Source organism: Tyto alba, unplaced genomic scaffold (genome assembly GCF_018691265.1).
Source record: "Tyto alba isolate M040663 unplaced genomic scaffold, T.alba_DEE_v4.0 Super-Scaffold_1, whole genome shotgun sequence".
NCBI lineage: Eukaryota > Metazoa > Chordata > Aves > Strigiformes > Tytonidae > Tyto > Tyto alba.
Window position 1 is genome coordinate 9,577,267 of NW_024881261.1, and position 20,402 is coordinate 9,597,668.

The 20,402-nt window shown below is 39.7% G+C and overlaps 1 protein-coding gene across 14 annotated transcripts in view; it reads left to right on the forward strand.

The window, feature by feature from the left end:
• ABLIM1 (actin binding LIM protein 1) overlaps window positions 1-20,402 on the forward strand; it is a 221,297-nt gene that overhangs the window by 99,286 nt on the left and 101,609 nt on the right. For all 14 annotated transcript variants that reach the window (XM_042787562.1, XM_032988650.2, XM_042787553.1 and 11 more), the window contains one exon: window positions 7,610-7,744. Coding sequence is in view for 12 of the 14 variants with exons in the window: in XM_042787553.1 (XP_042643487.1) it covers window positions 7,610-7,744 (135 nt within the window). In the remaining 2 variants the exon portion in view is untranslated. The remainder of the gene's footprint in view (window positions 1-7,609; window positions 7,745-20,402) is intronic.

Here is a 20,402-nt window from a genome sequence, read left to right on the forward strand (position 1 = left end):
TTAAATCCTGGATTTCTTTAGATTTCATCTTTTCTTTTTACAGTTCAATTTCTGGTATTGAAATATTTGCACCCTATTTTCATGCAAATTAAATTTGATACCTTTACTTACAGCATTTTCTCAAATGGCTTTCTTATGAGCTGCCCTAGCCTGTCATCCTAGTTTAACTAGTTAAACTTGTTAATGTCTTTATATGTCTTTATTTTTCTTTTTAAAGAATCTATTTCTCAAGGTAGTATTGCACCCCATTTCTATGCTGGACATGTGCCTTGTCATCTATTTGGTGTTTTATGATAATCTTTTAAGTTGCTACAGTACCTGTCAAAGGGCTTGGGGAGTGGTGTGGAGAAAACTGATATAAATCTGTTTATTACTGTCTTGCAGTCAGCCCCACATCTGGACATGAGATACTGTTTCGAGGATAGATACCTCTGGTGCAATTGGTTTATTCAAGATGAAGAACAAGTAGAGAATAAGACCAGAGACAGAGGACTGGAGAATTAGTATCTAGTATTTAGATCCTTCTGGATCTAAATCAGAACAGAAGTGGGCTATGCTATGGATCTTTACCTGACATTCTCACATAATCCAGCCTTCTTTCCTGTGCTGCCCTATTTACTAAGCTCTAACTTTCATCCCACCAACAATCCATAAAAAAGAGTGTGAGTTAAGATGGGGGAGAGCTGCTGGTCTCTTGCCCTATCAGTATGAACACAGTGGCCAGCTAGTGTGCTCTCACATGTATGTGTGTACCATGTATCACCATGATTAGGGCACTAGCTTTTACAGTGCCAGAAAAGATACTGTCCTGCGGTGTTCTGATGGCTACTGTGGTCCTGTTTGCATCTGCTGTGTTCAGCAGCAGGCTAATTGTAGGGGGAAAATAACAATTCTTTCACTGAAAATATCAGAAAACCATTAAAAATTATGGCAAATAGCTACAAGGTTGTGGTTTTTGGTTTTTTTTTTTTTTTTTTTCCATGCCTTTTTAAAAAATAGCTTCTCCAGTTATATGTAGACAGCAAAAATAGCTTCAAGACAAATTGGCACACTGTAGGAGTTATACAGATAAATTTACAGGAAGAGTTCTAAAATTACTCTTCAGATACGACTTGAATGGCAATAGTATGAGCAAGCTGCAGTCTAGAATTTTGCCTTAGGCTTTCTCATACATGTGTAGGCATGCAGCTCACTGGTATCTCTTTATGGGAGTGCCTCCTTCTGGGATATCCTGGAGTTCCTGAAGATCCCTCTCATACCTGTGGCTAGTGACTGCAGTAACTTCTTTATCTGTCACTGACAGCTGGGAAGTTTGATTTCAGTCTCAATCACTGCTTGGTCACCTTAGCTGATAGGATTCTTATAGATTTAAGATTCAAGAACTGAGTCTGCAGATAAGCAAAGTGACACTGCATTTTTCATCCCTTCTTTTTAATAGCTATTTCAGTAACTCCTCAAAGCTCCACTGTACTGGACCTCTATGAAAGAGGAATTCCTCAGGGAGTGTATGGGCTATAGACATGCAAGCTTTAAAAACCAGAGGTTAGAGACATTAACCTCTACAAGAAACACAAAGGACAGGAGAAAATTACTTCTTCTCCTCTCTTTACAAAGAGAGCATGGAGAAAAAGTGATAAGCCAGATCTGGTTCTTGAACTTGCTTCTCGGATGTCTCTCTAGTGCCTTTCATCTCAGAACAAGTTTTTTTTTCAGCTTGTCATCTTGTGCACAGTGCCTGTCTGCTTACCTCTGTCCTGTCCCAAGCAAGCGGCTGCCCAGCTGGAGTAACGGTACAGCCACTTGACAGCGTCAGGGACTGAGGGAATTTTGATTTTGAAAGCTTCAAGTTTTAAACTTCAACTCCTGTAACTTAATTTAAGAAATTATGCCCTCCAAAGCTGGATCAGGTATTACAGAGACAGAGAGGGCAGAGAGTACTACTACCTGTGGGAAGATGCGGTTGCATTTACTGTCTTGGCAATCTCATTTTACCTTCATTCGCAAAAGCAGAAAGGAGTAAGGAAATTTAAAACAGGCTAGCAAAAAACTGTGCAATAGTTTCACACCATTATATATTTGCTTTGTTTTTCCTTCTTAATAGTTCAGCCTTCAGACAAGAAAACACAGCAGCCAATTGAAAGTTAGCATTTCAGAGCATGCTGTCTGTATTAGGCCACTTTTAAAATATGAAGGACACAGCTGTGAAATCCTGAGGGTCCCCTTGCCCATGCTGCTGTGGGCACAGCATGATCTCAGTGCTGTGCAAAAGAGCCCAGAGGTCACGGAGCTAGAAGTCAAAGAAATTGTGTATCTTAGCAAAAAGTTTGAAGTTACACCTGCTACAACATGGTGAGATTTAACTCCCAAGTTTATTTGTGAAGGTAGGCCTGCAAATGTGAAAATGACAAAAAACTTTTAAAAGAACAGTAGCATATAGCCTCCTCCTGTTTAAATTTAGAGGAAGCTGCTTTTTACTTCAGTTTAGAGCAGAAATGAACTCGGCTTATTTTGCTGTGACCTCTGCTTTGAAGTATGCGCATAGCTTACTATGCATTTCCCAGAAGCTTCTTTCTGACTTCCAATAAAAAGCTGAAGTATTCTGTGGCTTGCAGCAGAGATGTGGAATCCTGCCAGCAGGAACTTGCAGCTAAGAGTCACTTAGATTGATCTTTGGTTTCCTAAGAGTTCTGTATTCAGGGAGAGCATCATCAATAAAGGGGGCTGCAGTATTTTCCTTATTTTCTTTTATTCAACAACCATTACCCTTCAGGTAGTTGCTGTAATTTCCATTTCAGAAGGGTTTGGTAGGAGTACTGATGTCTTTTTTTCTGGCTGATGCAGCAAAATATGTAATTGCTATTAAACTTTGTGCAATTATCTGCTTTATATAAAGCACTAATGACAGGATAGTATTAAACTTTGCACAGCAAATTAATTCCTTCATTTTGCTCAGGAAGTACCGTAGGTTTCTCATATGAACGTTGGGTTATCACTGGTCTTCCCTATTTCTTTTTCTTTGCAGATCTGGGATTGTTTTGAGATGTTCTGATAAAATGAAGTAATGAGTAGTCTCAAGCTGGTAGAGTTATTTTGAATTTATATCAGTATAGTGCAGTTGCAAAATTTAATGAAATCAACATTGCATGATTCACAAGGAAATGTAAGGAATGACAAAAATCATGGTAATATGTCCATGGAGTGACGTTTGCACAAAGCAAGACTCTGGTGACACAGACTGTCTTCCTCATAGAAGGAGGTGCTACTGATTCCACCACCACCCCATCTCCCCACCCTGCTTTGAATTAAACAATGTAATCCAGACTTCCCAGTAGTCCCAGCCAGTGTATGTGTTTCTCTGGGTAAATTGAATATTTAATGGGACATTGATTTGTCTTATTGGAAACTCAAATGAATGTAAGAAAGCATTAATTATTCATTAATTATTAATTTCAACTGGCCTTGTAAGCACGAGTGGAATTCTCAACCTAGCTTGTCTTGAAAAGTTCTTCTGTGTATATCTCTTACCAGAGATTTTGTTCATTAATAAAGAAAAAAAAAATGTCTTCAGGCAGGGCCCAGCAGCATTGGAAGTTAAAACTGTTATAAAGCAACCTAGAACTCTGGAAAAATTTTATTGATGATCTCTTGTAATTTGTCTCTGTAAAATTGTAAAGTCTGTGAGAGCTTAGACTTTATTGTAGCTAAATACAGTACTGTAGCTTTCATAGTTAATCTTGAAAAGTGCTGAAGGAATAGAAATAAGACTAAATATTCAAAGAAATTGTTGCATCTGTTTGATCTGTGTACCTGCTTCCAACATCTCTTTATTCAAGTGTAGGCACTGCACTAGTTTAACTAGAGCCAGCTTAAGAGAACAGTTCAGTTAGTAGCCTAGGTACATTTGATGGAATGACGTTTGTTTGAAACTAGGTCCATTGTGTTAGTAGGCGTTTGTACCTTGCTAATGTGAGCTAGACTAAGTTACATTGTGTTTAATCTTACACAAAAGGATCCATGCACTTTGTTATACTGTTGGACTAAATGATATAAAATCACATTTTGTCTTAATCTGACATGAGTTGCATGTAGACAAGTATTGGTTCACATCAGTATACTGGAAGTGGTAAATACTTGTGGTTTTATTACATTACCATGCATTTCATGATATGAAGACAATTGTGAGCCCCAGTACTAAACGAAGAATGTGTTGCTCTAGTAGCATCTTTCCCTCAGAAAGTTGTTTATTTATGCTCTTTTAATTTCTTTTAATTTGGAAGATAGTTGTGGTGTTAGCATATTTGGATCTGGAACTTCATTAAAGGCAACGCAACTCCTCAAGTTAGTCTTTGTTGCTCCCTTTCCAATTAATCCTGTTTCCAGAAATATGGCTGATGTGGCATAAGTGACTGACCATCAGGACTGACTTACTGTTTTAAGTGCTTATGTGACTCCTTCCATCCCAGTGCCTGGGAACCTTGTTATCTGTTTATTCTCACACTAGGGTAAGGCTGGCAGTGCTGTTACACCCGAGTTACAGTCAGGGACACTCAAGACACAGAGAAACTAAAACATTCAGGTAACCTTATTTTAAGCTGATAGGTTACAGGCTCGGAGACTTAGCTGAATTTTATTGTCTGATTCAGTCCTTTAGAGTTAAGGGCATGCCATCCAAAGAGCCCGATACCTGTTGTGGAGCAGGGGTTGGAACCTGCATTATCCAAATCTTAAATTAATGTCCTGTCACTAATTATACTGGCTGGAATCTGTTAATTTCTAAGTTATGATATATAGTTGCCTTATTGCACCATTGCTGCTGGTGTGTGATGCCTGAGAATATATCCTCTGGCATGCAGGTAGTGTGGAGAGGGTTGGTGCAGGGAGAGCCTGAAATATTTAGTGTGTCAAGATGTGAAATACCTGTAAGGAGATGAGCCTACCTCAGGATTTTCAGACCCAAAGCAGCTCACAATGTACATGTCCAGTAAGCTGGCTGGACTTTAGTCAGAAACATTTAAATAAGCTGTTTATAAAGGTACTTCTCTTTATTTTTCTTTAATTCCCTGTTCTGTCCTCACTGGTGACTATAAAGGGTCACCTCTGCCACTGAGAAGCCTTATGTGTATTGCATCTGCCCAAAGGAAAATGCTTACAAGCAATTCCTCAGGAGAGCAAAAGTCAATTACTCAATCTTGACCTACAATGCCAAATTGAGGCCAGTAAGATAAGTACCATAATTAGCTTCCCTTAAGAGATCAGTCTGGAAATACCAGCTGGCAGTATTTGTATTCATTCAAATGTCTGTAAAGGCAAAACTGGAAAGAAGTTATATCATTGGACCATTCTTGAGAACATTTATTTATTTTCTAGTAAAGAGCAAAAACTTGTCTTTCAGATCAATACCGGAAGATCTGGATGCTGGCATGCAGAATATGTTAGGGTGTCTTCCACGTGTGAGTTTGAGAGAGCAGAATGTTGTGGATACAGATTTCAACCTGTAACATTTCAGTCCTATGGAGTATTTGCCCAAATCCTTGATCCATTTCCTCATTTGAGCAACTTGAAAAATTCTGTTACCTTTCCTTCAGTTGGCATCAGGCGCATCAGGCCCATCTCAGGCTGTCTGGATCTGAGAGGGAATTTTCCTCATAATAATTTAATTTGCTAGCACTTGTCTCTATGTTTGTCTATTTTCTTCTTTTCTTTTTCATTGCATAAACTATGTGTTTCCTTGGTTACAAGTTAATAGTCTTGTTTGGAAGAATAACTTCCATTCCAGAAATAGTATTGCATTGCAGACTATTAGATAAAGTTCACTCAAGGCAAGGCATTTACTGGGCTCTTATTTAAATGGAGCTGCTAATTGAAAATACTGGTTGGCATTGCCAACTGCATTCTGTTCACCAGTATGGGCTGAATAACTGCTCAAGAGAAATAGTTGAAAGGAGGCTACCGGAGGAGGAAGTATTCCAAACTTCAAGCTTGAGTAGAAGAATTCAGCCACTTCGTTTTAAGATTGGAGAGTGGGAGTGGGGTGTGAAGATCAAAAGAGAAGCTGCCATGTTGGTTTGGCTAGATTTACAGCTGAAATTATTACTTATAATATTTGTTATTCTCCGTTCTTGATGCTGTTACTCCTGTAATCACATGTTAGGCTTTTTTATTATTAATCTTGTATTTTTATAATGGAGAACAATAGCAGCATTTCTTCACTAGAGCATTTATAAAGGAGAGTAATATCGAAGGACTTCATAAAGCCATGGGGCTTTTTCCCTAGAAAGTCACCAAGGAAGGAGAGGAAAGTGGTGCTGTAAATATGAGCCAAGGTATCTGTTACATTGTTGCATAAGCAGTAACTTGAAATAAACTAGTGCTGGCTGGGGAGATGTCAGGGAAAGGAACAGAGCTCCAGAAAATACCAAGATAAAATAATGAAGCTAATTCCCAGTGGCAGTGAGAGTGATGTAGGTGTATCAGCAGGTCAGTCCTTTGCAGGCCAGGAAAAGCAGGACAGGCGTGGTATAAAGACAGAGGCGTGGGTAGAGAGGTATGTTTTCTCTGAAATGTTCTGATGAGCATCACTGGTTTGAGAGCAATATTACGAGAACAACTTTCTGCTGCTAGAGTGGGGTGTGGGAGGGAGATCTGAAGGAACATAGTTTTGTTTGGGAACATTCTGGGTAATATTTTCCGCTTCAGACACTACAGTTGAGTCGCAGTCTTGCTGTAGCTTACACCCGTGCGTTTCTCTTGAGGCCCCATGCTGCCACAGGGAACATCTGAAGACAAAGTTAAACATTTTTCACAGAAGCCAAATGTGGAGCAATAAAACTTTTATTACAATGATTACAACACAATAAAGCTGACAGAAACCTTCTGTATTCTGTCCAAGCTCTGATCAGCACTGCAGTATAGCTGATCAACTACCAGTACCTGGGATTTTGTCTCCCTGACTATATAGCAGATGCTTTGGTCATTTCTGTTTACTCATAGTATCTCTAATTAGCATGCAGAGAGTAGTTTTGGCTAGAATTAATAGGAGTAGAAACAAATAACATTGGCTTCTCTTCTCTTCAGATGTGCTTTCCCTGTGTTAGGTATGTGCTGTAGCAAAACGGAGATGTTTCTTATTTTTATTTAATATAGTCATTTGCATGCAAAGTCAGGCTGTCTGGTTCATCTGGTTTCCCAAAACATGATTTGTAATTGCTTTCCTCTTATTCTTTTTGCTTGGATTGTGTTTTCTTGGATTAAAATAGCCCAGTTCTTCTTGCCTTGTGTGCTTATAGAACGGTTTGTACACACTCATGTTCTTGGAAAGAGAAATTTAAGCACTCTGAAACACTTCATGGCACTGATACTGCAGTGGGAATTTTTCTTCATCTTTCCATGGCAGCCTCAGTGGAAAGAGGTAGTAGGTGACGTGAATGGCTTAAACTACTGGTTTATGAAAAGGCTGTATTTAAAAAAAACGGTGGTGACTTTTTAGATAAATGTAAAGTGTGAACAGATGTATTTGTATCATGGTGAAAGGTGTCTGAGAACACAGATTTATGTACAGGAGAAAATATTCTTTTTGCCTGGATTTTAATCATATTTCTTTGTTTTACAGTGGCCCATCCTCAGGAGCCTCACCACCCCTCTGAAAAGCCAGTCATCCACTGCCATAAGTGTGGGGAGCCATGTAAAGGTGAAGTACTCCGTGTTCAGGCCAGACACTTTCACATCAAATGCTTCACCTGCAAAGGTAAGACCTTGATATTAATCTGTTAAAAATGAGTCGATTTGTGCAAATGTACCTTGAACCAATGATGAGATGTCATGTTTCCTGCAATAGGCCAATTACAGGATATTCTCATTGCTCAGTATCTGAAGAATTTGTGGGTGGGGTGGGTAAAGAACAGGGGGTGAAATGGCTGAATCGCACATGTACAAGCAGCAATGTGATCAGCACCACACAGAACAAATTCAGTATGCAAACATCTACAGTTTAATTGAAAAGAAAGATTACATGAGTCATTTGATTTTATTGGGAGGTGGGAAGGAGGTAAATTTTCTACTGCTAGAAGGCTCAAAATAGCATATTCTGCTCTGAATACTTATGTGTTCATTCTTTTTCTTTTCTACTGTTCACTGGATGCAAGCTACACAATAGATAATTATACCCAAAAGAGATGGAAAAAAAATCTTAGCTCTTTATATTATTTTTTTCAATTTTATTTGCTTCATACAGTTCTATGTAAATAGTCAGTTTCACATATTTCCCAAATAGTGAATTAGGCAATAGACTCTGGCTGCTTTGGTGAAGTTTTTTCCTGTTTATTTGGGAAACAGTGGAACAACACATCTAAGATTAAGTGCTTTATGGAGAGTCACAAAACATAGGAAAAGAATGTATAGTCCCAACAACCTCTCAGAAATCCAGTGTAAATAGTTGACATGGTTGTGTTGTATGTATTTTCTGTTATTTTCATATATGGGGCGAGGGTATGTTTAGATTGTATAGTGTGATGGGGTGAAAAGGAATATAGCATAAGAATACTTAAGAAAATTTTGTCTATTTGCATTTTTTGTTCTAAGTTCTTTTTCAGGGATTTGGATAAATCTGGATTTTTAAAAAACTATTAATGGCAACCACTGCCTTTCATTAGGAATAGTTGTGAAAATTAAGCTCCTTTTAACTGAATTAATTGCTGAAAGTGAGTACCTGCATTCAAGACAAAGTCATCAAAAAACACCTGATGGATACTGACATCTGAGAGAAACATGCAGGGTGGTCACTAGAGGAATGTGCGCTGGGGTGAGGGAGAACCTTTAGCTAGTGAGCAGGACAGAGGATGGTTACAAAAGGGAAAGGAGCAGGAGATAAGGGACATCTCTAGCAGCTGTGCTGACACCGTGACCCTCAGAAAAAGCCAAGCTGGAGCTTCTAAGCTGAGTGGCTGAAAAAATTTTCTTTACTTGTTTTTCTTGTGGTTGGATTTTGCCTAAGTTTAAGAAATAACAGTATGCACTCTCATGTGCGCACCATATATCTGTAAATATCTATACATACTTGCGTATATACATACACACACACTTGCTGGGGGCCTCCATTTTGCTGGGTCTTCAGTCTGTGGGGCTGGGCCTCCTGTCCCACAGGCTGGGGTTCTCTGGGCATCCCCCTCTTTTGGGCCTCCTGGACTTTCTAGGTCTCCACCTCCATGGGACTTTATCCTCCGAGCCTCCCACTGCTCCAGGCCTCCCCGTGTGAGCCTCCCTCCATTTCCAGCTCCCCTTGCTTGATCTCCCAGGCTTTTGGGGCTCCCTGGATCTTTGGACTTGTCTCTCCATGGGCTGGGATTTTTGGGGACTCCCACTTTTATGGATGCCTCCCCTTTTTTTGGAGCCTCATTCACCTGGGGGCTTTACTTGTGAGCCTCCCACTCACTCCGGGCTTCATTGACTCTTGTTCTCACCCTCTGAGAGCTTTCAGTCTCTAAGCCTCCCAGTTTTTGGGGGGAAGCCTCCAACAATTTGGAGCCGCCCTGACTCTCCCCAAGCCTCTGCTTTGTAATCCTCCCACCTTTTTATTGGCTTGCCATGCATTCAGGCATCCCACTCTCTTTTGGCTCTGTTTTCCCCCCCACTTCCCCCGTGGGCCTCCCACACAGAGTCATCGGTTTTCCACTGTGCGAGTGGCTGCTGTCTCGCTGGGCCTCCCCCTCTGTGGGCCGCCATGTTCTGTGCCTCTCTCCTCCTTTTGTTCTGGGCCTCATCATTTTACAGACCCCCACTGTGTGAGCCTCTGCCCTCCACCGGGCCTCCACTCTGAGCCTTGCCTTCAGATACAAGTATCTCTATATTTCTCGACTTATGTTTATATTTGCCTAGAAGCTGTAAGGAAGCTGCGTGGCAGGCAGCTGGGTTACTGGCAGAACTTTGTCTCTGGTCAGCCTCGGTTCTGCAAAGGGCTTCTGAGGCTCCTGCTCCTCAGAGCGAGGGCCTGAGGGGCTCTCAGCAGCTCCAGATCGTGCCACTGATCCCTCTGTGACCACAACAAGGACTCGCTGTGTTTTTTTACAAGAAAGAGGTTTAATGAAGCATTAAATAATTGTAAAACTTTGTGAAATCATCACCTTTGAAGATGGGTGTTCTGAAGCAGGAGGCAATCCTGACTGTCACACAGTTTCTATTTAATGGACAGTACAGAGATGTCTGAATTAAGTCACCACAGTATGTAGGATGAAAGGTGAGAATATGGAGAAATATATAGGCCCATGTGAAACAAGGGAAGGGTTGGTACCGTACAACCAGCATCTGCCGCATTTGGTCCTAGCGTAGCCTAGGATAGATACAACAAAAGGGCTTCAAGCTGGGGGTGAACGTAGCAGTTGGTGATGAACATGAAGGTGCTGGATTAAATCAGAGTAACTGAGTAACCAGCACAGTAATGGAATCTATACTATGGAGTTTTCTGCTTCCTTTAAACCCGAGTTCTCTTTTCTGAAAGTCCATATCTGGCACTTACACTGCAGAACCTGACTTTGAAAAGAGCCTCAAGCCCGGTGCCTGAGTTTGTTTTATTTTTCATGTTCTAAATGTGGGTGGAATAGTGGAGTAGTGTGATTGCTATAACTGTGTACTTCTGTTTCCTAAAGAGATGGGTTATAGCAGAAATTAGAAATATTTGTTTTCCTATGTTAATAAAGGTTTTTTTAGAAAATTTTTTTGTGTGCTGAAAAATTAATAGCTAGAATCTAAGAAAATCTGTGTTTGTTACCTGTGTTCTTCAGTTAAATACAGCTAGATAGATGAAAAATTACTTAATTTTCTTCTGGATATTGATGTCTTTCATCTGTGTCAAACTGGAATGGTATCAGCCCATCACAGAAGGCAGAGAGGAGCACTACCTGCACAATTCCTGAAACACTTGGGGTGATGTGTATGTTTTTCTGTATTACAGTTGCTGTATTTCAAGCAGTACTTAATGTTATATAATCCGTAAGCAGTTCAGAAACAGCAACAAGTTGTTTGTTTTACTGTTTCTGCCCATAGTGAGTAGTGGTCTCAATTTACAGAAGACACTGGATTAGGCTTTTTCCAGCATCAGACCAGCTGAGACCCTTGAGTCATGAAAGGAGAAGGGTAATTCAGGCCAGGCAGCAAACAGCAAGGCTAAGACCTCCTGATAAAGTAAGGGGGCAGATGGAATGAGGTTTTGGAACTGTACTCCTGCTAAATTCACCAGATTAATCTTGCTATTTTGGGGGGATCTAATTTCTTCTTTCACTTGTTTTTCAGTTACTCATATGCTGCTTTTGTGCTTTGACTATTCTGTTGCAAGGCTGGGTTACTGGGATACTTTTTTTTTTTTTTTGCCTCCTCTAGGGCAATATTTAAACTCATCGTGGATTTTTTTTTTTTATGGAGATACTTCCAAGCTGATGACAGTTTAATATTCTGTAAAATTATTGACCTCATGTCTGCTTGCATAAAGATTATCAGAGAAAGGAGAGCTATAGAAATATGTCTCTCTGATGGAAGTGAAACAATGATTTTTTTTTTCATTAGTTTGTTAAGGAGACTTTGAGCTTGTGGAAGGTGACTGGTTGCATGTGGTCACTTGTTGTTTAGGAGACAGGGGGTGATGGCGTGGCTTCTGCCTGTTTATTGTATCTGCACATCACAGTTTGACCTGAGAGGGCCAGTGCTGAATCTTAGAGACTTCTCTCTTTCTGTTCATTAAGTCTGTGCCTTACTAGCTGGGTTTGTCAGCAAGTGTCATCTTTTTTGTGCTCATTTGTCTTGCTGAGAGAAAGGAAAGGGTTGTATATGGGAGGCTGCTTCAAGTCCTGTTTTGAATCTTATACATAAACTGCAGAGCTCATATTTAAATGAATGTAGTTTTTGTTTAAACGATATAGTTATTTACTTATATTGCATGTTGTCTGACCATATGGTTCATACAAGTGGGATGCAGCTGTTCGAGTAAGTGTTTTTTTCCTCTTAGTCTAATGGCTTTTTAATTTAACATGACTGCAACTCTACAGGAGGTGGTTAGACCCCCTCAGTTTATACAGTATGTTGTTAGCTGGAGGAAACAACTGATATTGGGACCAGAATGTATCATCTGCATCTGCAGGTGGCTTGGTTGTCTTTCTCCTTTTTGTATACTAAAGTGTGTTCTTGACACTTCAACTTATACATCTACAGTTTGAAAGACCTGAATAAGCTTATACTTGTCTGACTGTTGTCATACCCGTTGAAAATGTTTAAACTTTTAGCCATAGATTTAGTCTGTTAGTCTTGTGAAGATGTGGAAAAAATCCATTTCCTCAAAAAGCTGTCACGCTCATTGTATAGTAGCAGGGTTTCAGTGTGATAGTGTTCTTACTTTGCTCTGTATGAGATGCCTTTCTGTTGTTGTTGCCATCCAGGCTCTCAACTTTGTGTTTACATCATACTGTTAAGCATATTTGATATGATTGTAATCCTGCTTCCCTAGGTTATGTGAGAGATGCATAAGCACTCCATGATTGCTTGGCACACATGTCCATGGTGGTTGTTGCACTGCAGGAACACGGTGACTTAAGCCACTAGGCTGCATCAGCCAGCTCAGGACGTGCTCATGTGTCGTGTAACATGATCAGACAATCGTTTTCCTCTGTAGTTGGGTGCTCTGTCTGTCTCTGGAATCTTTCTCAGAACAGAGTAACTGCTTCCTGACAAAGATGACAAGTAAAACCTCCACCGATTGACATGTTCCCACACCCCCATGGTAAAATGCACCTCCCTGCCTGTTGAGAACCGAGTGAACAGAGCTGGTTTGTCCTATCTGCCTGGCAAGGCTGGCTAGTTCTATTTGTGGCTCCAGATAAGAGCTGATAAAAAAACGAAGAGCTGAAAATGGTGCGGCCTGTCCCCCAGAAGGTGAGCTCTGCTGGCCTCCCGATAGGCAAAGAATCTCAGGCAGTCAGGAGCTGACTTGGAGCCAGAGTTAACAGGAGAGTGATGGGCAGGGGAGGGATAAGAGACGTGTAGGAGTGCAGCTCCAGGAGCATTGTTCAGAGCAGTCATCTTTGGCTCGTTTATAACAAAGTCACTTACCTTGCTGAGGAATTACACTGTTATGTTACAAATGGCAGTTTCATTGGATTCAGCGTTACCTCCAGTTGTAGTAAATAAGTCCTAAATTCTATTTTACCAGGAGTACACTGCTCTTACCATACCAAATTGTTAATGGTTACCAGGCGATGGAAGCATCAAGCGGAGAGGAGGGAGGGTTAGAAGAGGTTGGAGAGAGAACAGACTGAGCTGGAGACCTCATTGTTTTACTTGTCTTTAATAAGCATTAACATTAACAGGAACCATTAATTGGTAGCTCATAAAGAAGTAAAAATTTTTTTCTTGTAACCATCTATGCACACAAATAACTTCTGGAAAAACTAAGACTATTCACTGCAATGTCTATTAGATATGTAAATGTGTGTGGGATCAGGCCCTGAATTACGGTGTGCGTGAGCAGAGATTTTAGTATCTCATTTTAGATTGCGATCCAATACAAATGATAATTTTCTATCATTGTCAGTTGATTACAGTTAATTTTGCCCTATTGCATGTACTAAGAGAGGAAACTTTGAGCCTAGCAAAATTGCTATAAGAAGACTTTATTATTAAGCCTGTGATTCATCTTCTGGGTTAGAGGGAAATGCTAATTGTATTGCTTAACAGAACAAGCTTTAAGCTTTCATAGTAACAATGTAAAAGTTTACATAGCTTGATTCTGATACATGTAGAGATTGGTTGCATTATCGTAACAACGTAGTGTTGTATTTTTAGTAGTATTTCAAATAGTAGACAGTGTCCCTGTTCTTGATGTTGAATATAAATTGGAAAACATAGTTAGCTTCCATATGGTAGCCTGAACTTAAAAAAAAAATAATCTCATAAATAAGCAATCTTGCTATGAGAATATGGATGGTGTCCTGAAGTTTTCTAGTCCTCAATATGTGGCATAAATGTCTGTAATTTGATTAAGCTATGCCAGGTATGGAAATGTTTTACTGTGTATGGTGTTTTACATGCTATAGTGATACCAGATATCAAAAGGCAATTACCAGCTAATATTCTTGCTAATTATAAGGCAAGGCCAAGTCTTGGCATACAGGAAGAATTCCACAAATCCAGAGTATCCCACTGAGAAGAAACTTTTAGCTTTTATTAAAACATTGTTATAAATCAGCATAAAGCACTTCCTTAATTAGGGAACAAATGTGCTAATTTTCCTGGTTTGAGTTAGATGTCTTTCAAACTTATTTAGGAAAGCCCACATCTATATATACCTCCAGAATCTTTTGTGGTATGTTTAGGTTCCAACCATGGATCTGTTTCTTTGATGTGATGATTTTGCAAGGCTACATCATCTGTAGTTCAATAAGCTTGAAGGGGGAGGGTTCCTGAGTTTAGATTTTGGGATGCTCCGTAATCTTTGACTTTGAATGGGATCTTCCTCCCTTGAAGAACTGGGAAGAAGTTAGGGTCATGTAAGCAAACACTTTATCAACAGGCTGGAATGTGTTTTAAAACATTACTTCTCTGACCTTTGATCTGTCATCAGATTCTTTCAGTGGCGGCAGGAGGAGGCTGCAAACTGGCTGCTGAGTAGTTAGTGCTATTGATAGTTCAGCGTCAGTGGATGGAAAGTTTAAATGTGATGACATCCTTGTGGTAGATATCCAGTGCAGTGTTTGAAAATATCTCTGCATTTCCACAAATATTTATGAAACAGACTGATCTGTGGACATACTAATGTAACTGGTGGATAGAATGTGTTCCTTCCTGAGCATTGGGAAACTATATGAGATCCTTGAATCACTGAACCAAAGTGATTGCTTTATGTAAAAGCTCTTCAGGCTTGTAGTTCTATTTCAGTACACCATGGTTCTGCTTCCTAGCTTGTGAACTCCCCTTTTCAGCTTGGTTATTGAAACAACCTTTAACATTACTGAGTCTTGATTTTTCTCAAGAGTGTTTGTATTTTCTTTTTTTTTTTTTTTTTCCTAAACCTGAATGTCTTGGCTTTCATTTAAAGAAAAGGGCATTTCTGGTCATTAAATTATAAAACACTGGAAAATATGAACCTGAAATGCTCTAACAGCAGAATACAAATAAAAAGGGCAGAAATGTTACAATATCCTGATTTGGATGGTCAGGAACTTGGGGATCTGACTCAAGATCTGGAAGGATTACAACTCTGCATCCTTCATGCATGGTAGAAAGTCCCATGGAAGGGAATAGGGAAGAGTAAGCTGAGATTTTAGGGGTGAAAATGAAAGAGAAATACTTGCTGATGAAGCAATTAATATACAGATGAAGTGAAGAGGGGGCACGCTGTTATCTATGTGCACAGGGAGACTTAAAGAGGGACAGCAAGAACATGTTCAAGGACAGCAAATCAGGTTTGAACAGTTGAGGAAATCCAGGGAGCAGTGGGATGCTGCTGTTTCTGGGAAGCTAACTGAAGTTAAAATTTCTCCCATGACAAGAAATGGGATTCAGATGTGAAGTCAGGCATTCAGGTAGCTTGATATGAAAGCAAGCTTCAGATGCAGCTGTGGAAGTAACTGCCAGCTCTATATTTGCATATCTTAGCTGCTGTGTCTTGAAGCCTGTTCTTTTTTTGCAGTGATTCTTATTGGTATTTCACTTCACATTCAGGTAAGGGCCTGGGAAATTTGCTGTAAGATAGGCTGGTTTCCTGAAAAATGACCCTAACCCTCCTGTAACCCATGAGCAGCAGGGAGAGCTCTGTCTCATTAGTGGCAGTAGCCTTTGGCATGGCAATGAGGTGTTTCAGGAGATTTTAAACTATATCCAATCCCTTGGCAATGAAAGCTACGAGTCGTCCTCCACACTTGTGGAAAATAGTCTCCACTATAGAATTCATGAGGAACCCTTGCTCCTCCCTGAAGAGACACAGTGGTGAGGTAACAGTGGGCTTTGACAGTCGGACTCAAACTATACCCATAGTTCTCACACCGTTCTCCCATCCTCCGACCCTTTCCTGCCCTTCTACTTGTTTTCAGTAGCAATGTCCTATTTTATTTGGGTCTTTATTCTTCCAAATTATTTTTTCCATTTTCATATAAAACACTAAATTGTTAATTTTTGCTTTAGATGTTGACAGGAAAAAAATCCCAAGCAGTTTCATCCCAGTTTGAAGTGGATCCTTGTTTTCCTATTGGGGTTTTAATGCTATTAATGGCAATATATATTGTTTTAATGTTTTATAGATATGTGTGTGTGTGTAAAAATATATAATGGCAAGTGGAAAACACCTTTCTTAGTTTAGTTGGGCCTGAGGGCTCCTTCAGTAACAAAACATTTGACAGGAAATGAAATTAATTGTGCTATATGGCTGATGTTGAATGTTGACAGATGCCATGTCAGATTTTAACAAGCTACTGGATCCTTTTGAATGTAGAGGACCAGCAGGATGCTCTACAGGTGCCTGATGAGTGGGGCGGAGCAACCTCATGAGAATATGGGAAATTGTTTGGGTTTGCTGTCGACATATCCTTCATTTGCCTGGCTTGGATGAGGCTTGTTTTTGTTCTATTCTTGTATTCTTGGTTTGCTTATTTTTTCAGAGAGATCTCTCATCTAGATAGTTACAGTCAACCTATCCCAGGCTAAACTTTAGCATTTTCTCCAAGGTTCATTTTGCACAGACTCATAAATGACTTTGATCTCCACCTAGTGCTTAGTTTAATGTGAAAGGTGTTTTAAATGGTTGAATGATTCTTGCCATTGTTTCCATCTTGGTGCACAAAACATCAAAATTTCATTTGGGAAGCTGTCACGTTGCTACATTACATATGGCTGTTGTTTGCTTGCTGTTGAGCTCAGTTACTAGCTATTGTCTGTCAGAATGCTAGAAAGACTGAAATATATCCAGGTCAGGTGTGGACAGGAAAGTTTCCCTGTGCAGTGTTGTTTGTATCTCGGGTGTTAAGGAGAAAACCAAAGAAAGCTGACCTTGTAGGACTAAAGGGATTGTCATGGCATTGATTGGAAAGTTGATTAAGTTAAAACTCTGAGCTCATCTGAAACTCAGTTATCACTAGTGGTTTCAGCTGAGTGATTGCTTGCATTAAATGTGTAGGGATTTCATGTGAGTACCCCACTGAGAATTACTTATGTCATAATGACAGTGACATGCCGGCAGGATGTTTGAAATGGAGGGTCAAGGTTTTTCAAGGGAAGAGGAGAAGGGGCCTGGCTGGAAGCTAGAGGATGCTTTTCATGGGGATCCTAGACCAATTTAGAAGAGAGGGATTACATCTTCTGCTCAGGAGGTATTTTAGCTGCATAACCTTTCTTCCAGCTGGTGACTAGATAACAAAGCAGATTGTAACATCACCTGTATTTGTTCCATGTACATAAAGCTCTTTTGACTTCCCAGGGTTGTTTATAAAGCCAATCTGTTGAAATGAGAAGAGATTCCAGAACCACTGGGAATTCTGGACACAGTTCCAAACAGCTTGGATCAAAACACATCTCCTCAGTGTATGGCAAAAAAAATCTCCCGTGACAGGACTGTGGCAATCAGTTATTAAGATCTCTGTTACAGCTTTTGCAAAAAGGTCTATGCAATTTCTTAATGGTGCCTTGTAATCTTTCTGCCATGGCAGTGCTGCGGCGTGGCTTCTGAGATTTACCATTGTCATGTGGTCTTCTGATGATACATTGACTTACATTCATTCTTTAAATGACTTAGGCCATCATGAAAAGTGTTAGTAAGAGGAATAAAACAAAGGCAGAGAAAAACTTAGTTCATTTGAAGTGTGGAAACTTTAAACTTGAATAAGGACATGAACCTTGCTTTCATCAATACAGGATTTGTTAAGCTTTCTCTTAAGCAAAAAAAAAAAAACCAGATTTTTCCTGTGTATTTGTTTAGATGTAGGTGATAAACTGAAACACTGCCAAATTCCTTTCTACCTTCAAACAAGAAATCCATTATGTCCTAAGAAATAAATGTTGTATGAATATTTCCCTGCTTAAGAACAGCACCATTATTCTATGAAGCTTAGAAATACAAGAAAGAAATAAAACCCTAACAGGAAATTGAATTTGCACCTTATTTAATGCATGGTGACAAAGCAGATCATTAGACTTTTCTTAATGAATAGCATTTACTTCTGCAAACTGAGAGCCTGTGCTCATAGAGTCTGCTTGTCTGATTTTGTTTCTTCAGTGTTGAAATAATTTTTACTTAACATCAACATGGAGTTATTTTACTAAGGACCTGTTTCTTCAGCTCTAACTGACAATAAACCTATGGAATTCCTACATAATACTCAGTAGGATCAAATCTTACTCCCATTCACTTAGAAAAATTCTGATCTCTTCATTTTCATCATCCCTGTTAAAGCTTGGAAGTGACTTGGCTTAAGAATGGTCCCAGTCCCTTGGAGATCACAGGGAATTGGTGGATTGCTCTTGAGCATCTACGTTTTGTTGTAATAGCCCAGGCTTGCATACACAGACCCTGTAGCTTTGAGAGCTGACAGCAGCACTGACAGTATCTCCAATCTTTTTGTGTTCCAAGGATGCAAAATAGTAGCTCCAGAGGGTAGTTGAAGAGAGAAAAAGCTAGTAGGTTGGTGTTTTCTGTATAGTGGGAGGCAGAACTGTATTCCAGCTTATTCCTTTCACAAGAGAGGCAGGATCATCTATTTGGAATATGAAATTGTTATGCAGACTCTGAGAAGGCGGCTGAGTTCCTCAAGAGCTGTTGAAGATAATGGTTTTCTTTTTTCATATAAAGAAAAATTCTGGTTTATTTTATCTCTACACTTGTGGTACCTCAAGGAATAGAAACAGTCTCCACTGTCTCCTGTTCCAGAAGGGAGGTTCTAGTCATGTGAAACAGAATTTCTTCCATCATATTGAGCAGAAATGGTCTTGGAGAAATGTTATTCTCCTGTAGAACTATTTTGATGTGATGGATGTTTACAGCATACCTCTTGCTTTTTGCCTTCTCACATGATTTCTGCATTGATATTGGCTCCACAAAGTAGTTCCTTCAAAGTTGTTTTTTCCATCAGTATAGGAAAAAACAAAAGAGCATTATTTGATGTTTCTTACTAACTGCCATCATTTGAGTATGAATTTTTCTTTGATGACATGGTATTTGTATCACAGCAGTTGCCTAGATCACACTATTAGGACTTACTGTACGTATGTAGCGATCACAGCTGGTTTCATTGCCTCTGCTGTTTGTGGCATGAACAATGCTGGGCAGATCACCTTTATTTTCAATAAAAACAATTACAATTTGTCCATCTTCTCTGTGGTATTTCTACAGTGGTCACAAATATGTGTGATAAGGCAATGTGTTTAAGCTTGAGGGGATTTGTGGTTAGAATCGTGACTTCTGCACAGTTGCAAAAAGGAAAAAAAAAAACCCAACTGTTTAGATCCCTTCCTTGTTTGTACACTACATTGTACACCAAGTATGGATACAGTCATGTTCATCCTTTCTGATTTGATCTTCGACTCAAAGTGAAAGCAGCTGGCTGGAACAGCATTTTTCAAACCATGGATGTTAACAGTCTGGGTGATCCTTGTTTTGCCCATTCAGCTTAAAGCTGTGATTAGTGATAGGAACAGGAACACATATGCTAAACTGACTGCAAGAGTCCGTTGTGAGGTGGGGTTGCCAGGACTTGTCTTTAATTCTTGCAGATTGGTGTGTGCTTCCAGCTGTGAGTATGCTGAAGATGGTCAATCTGCTGGTGGTTCACATCCTAAGCAGTTTTGCTTGTGCCTGAATTCATGACTTGCCAATGTGAGAGAATTTTACTCATTCTGAGTTACTGACAAAGAGAATAAGAGATTGGGTGGAAAGGAGGCTTCATAAAGAAAAGAGCAATAGAGGGAACTTCTTTTTAATAATGCTAATTACTGTCTTTAAAAGGCTTGGCAAATAATTTTATCCCTGATTTTCATCGCTAGGCTTGAATCCCTGTGGCCACACAAAAGGATAGAGCTTAATAGTTGTGAGTGCATGAGCCCTTTCATTCGAAGTTTGTAGTGTTTTTTGTGAGCAATGATCTGCCACAGACCTCTGTGTGATATGTTGAAGCTGGATTTTCAGAAGAAGCTAGAACAGAGGTTGCATTGAAAGTTACTTTTTGATCATCCTACCTTATTAGACCTATTGCCTAGGCAGGTAAAGAGACATAAAGAGCCATAGTGATTAAACAAGTTTTTTCAAAAGGTGACTCACTGGTAGAACTGGGGATCATAGTAAAGAGCCAGAGAGTTCATATCTGCAGCTTCTGAGGCAGATCCAGCAGCATGCTGAGTGCCTTCAGCTTGAAGCTGAAATCTATATAGACTTGGATGTTAAAGCT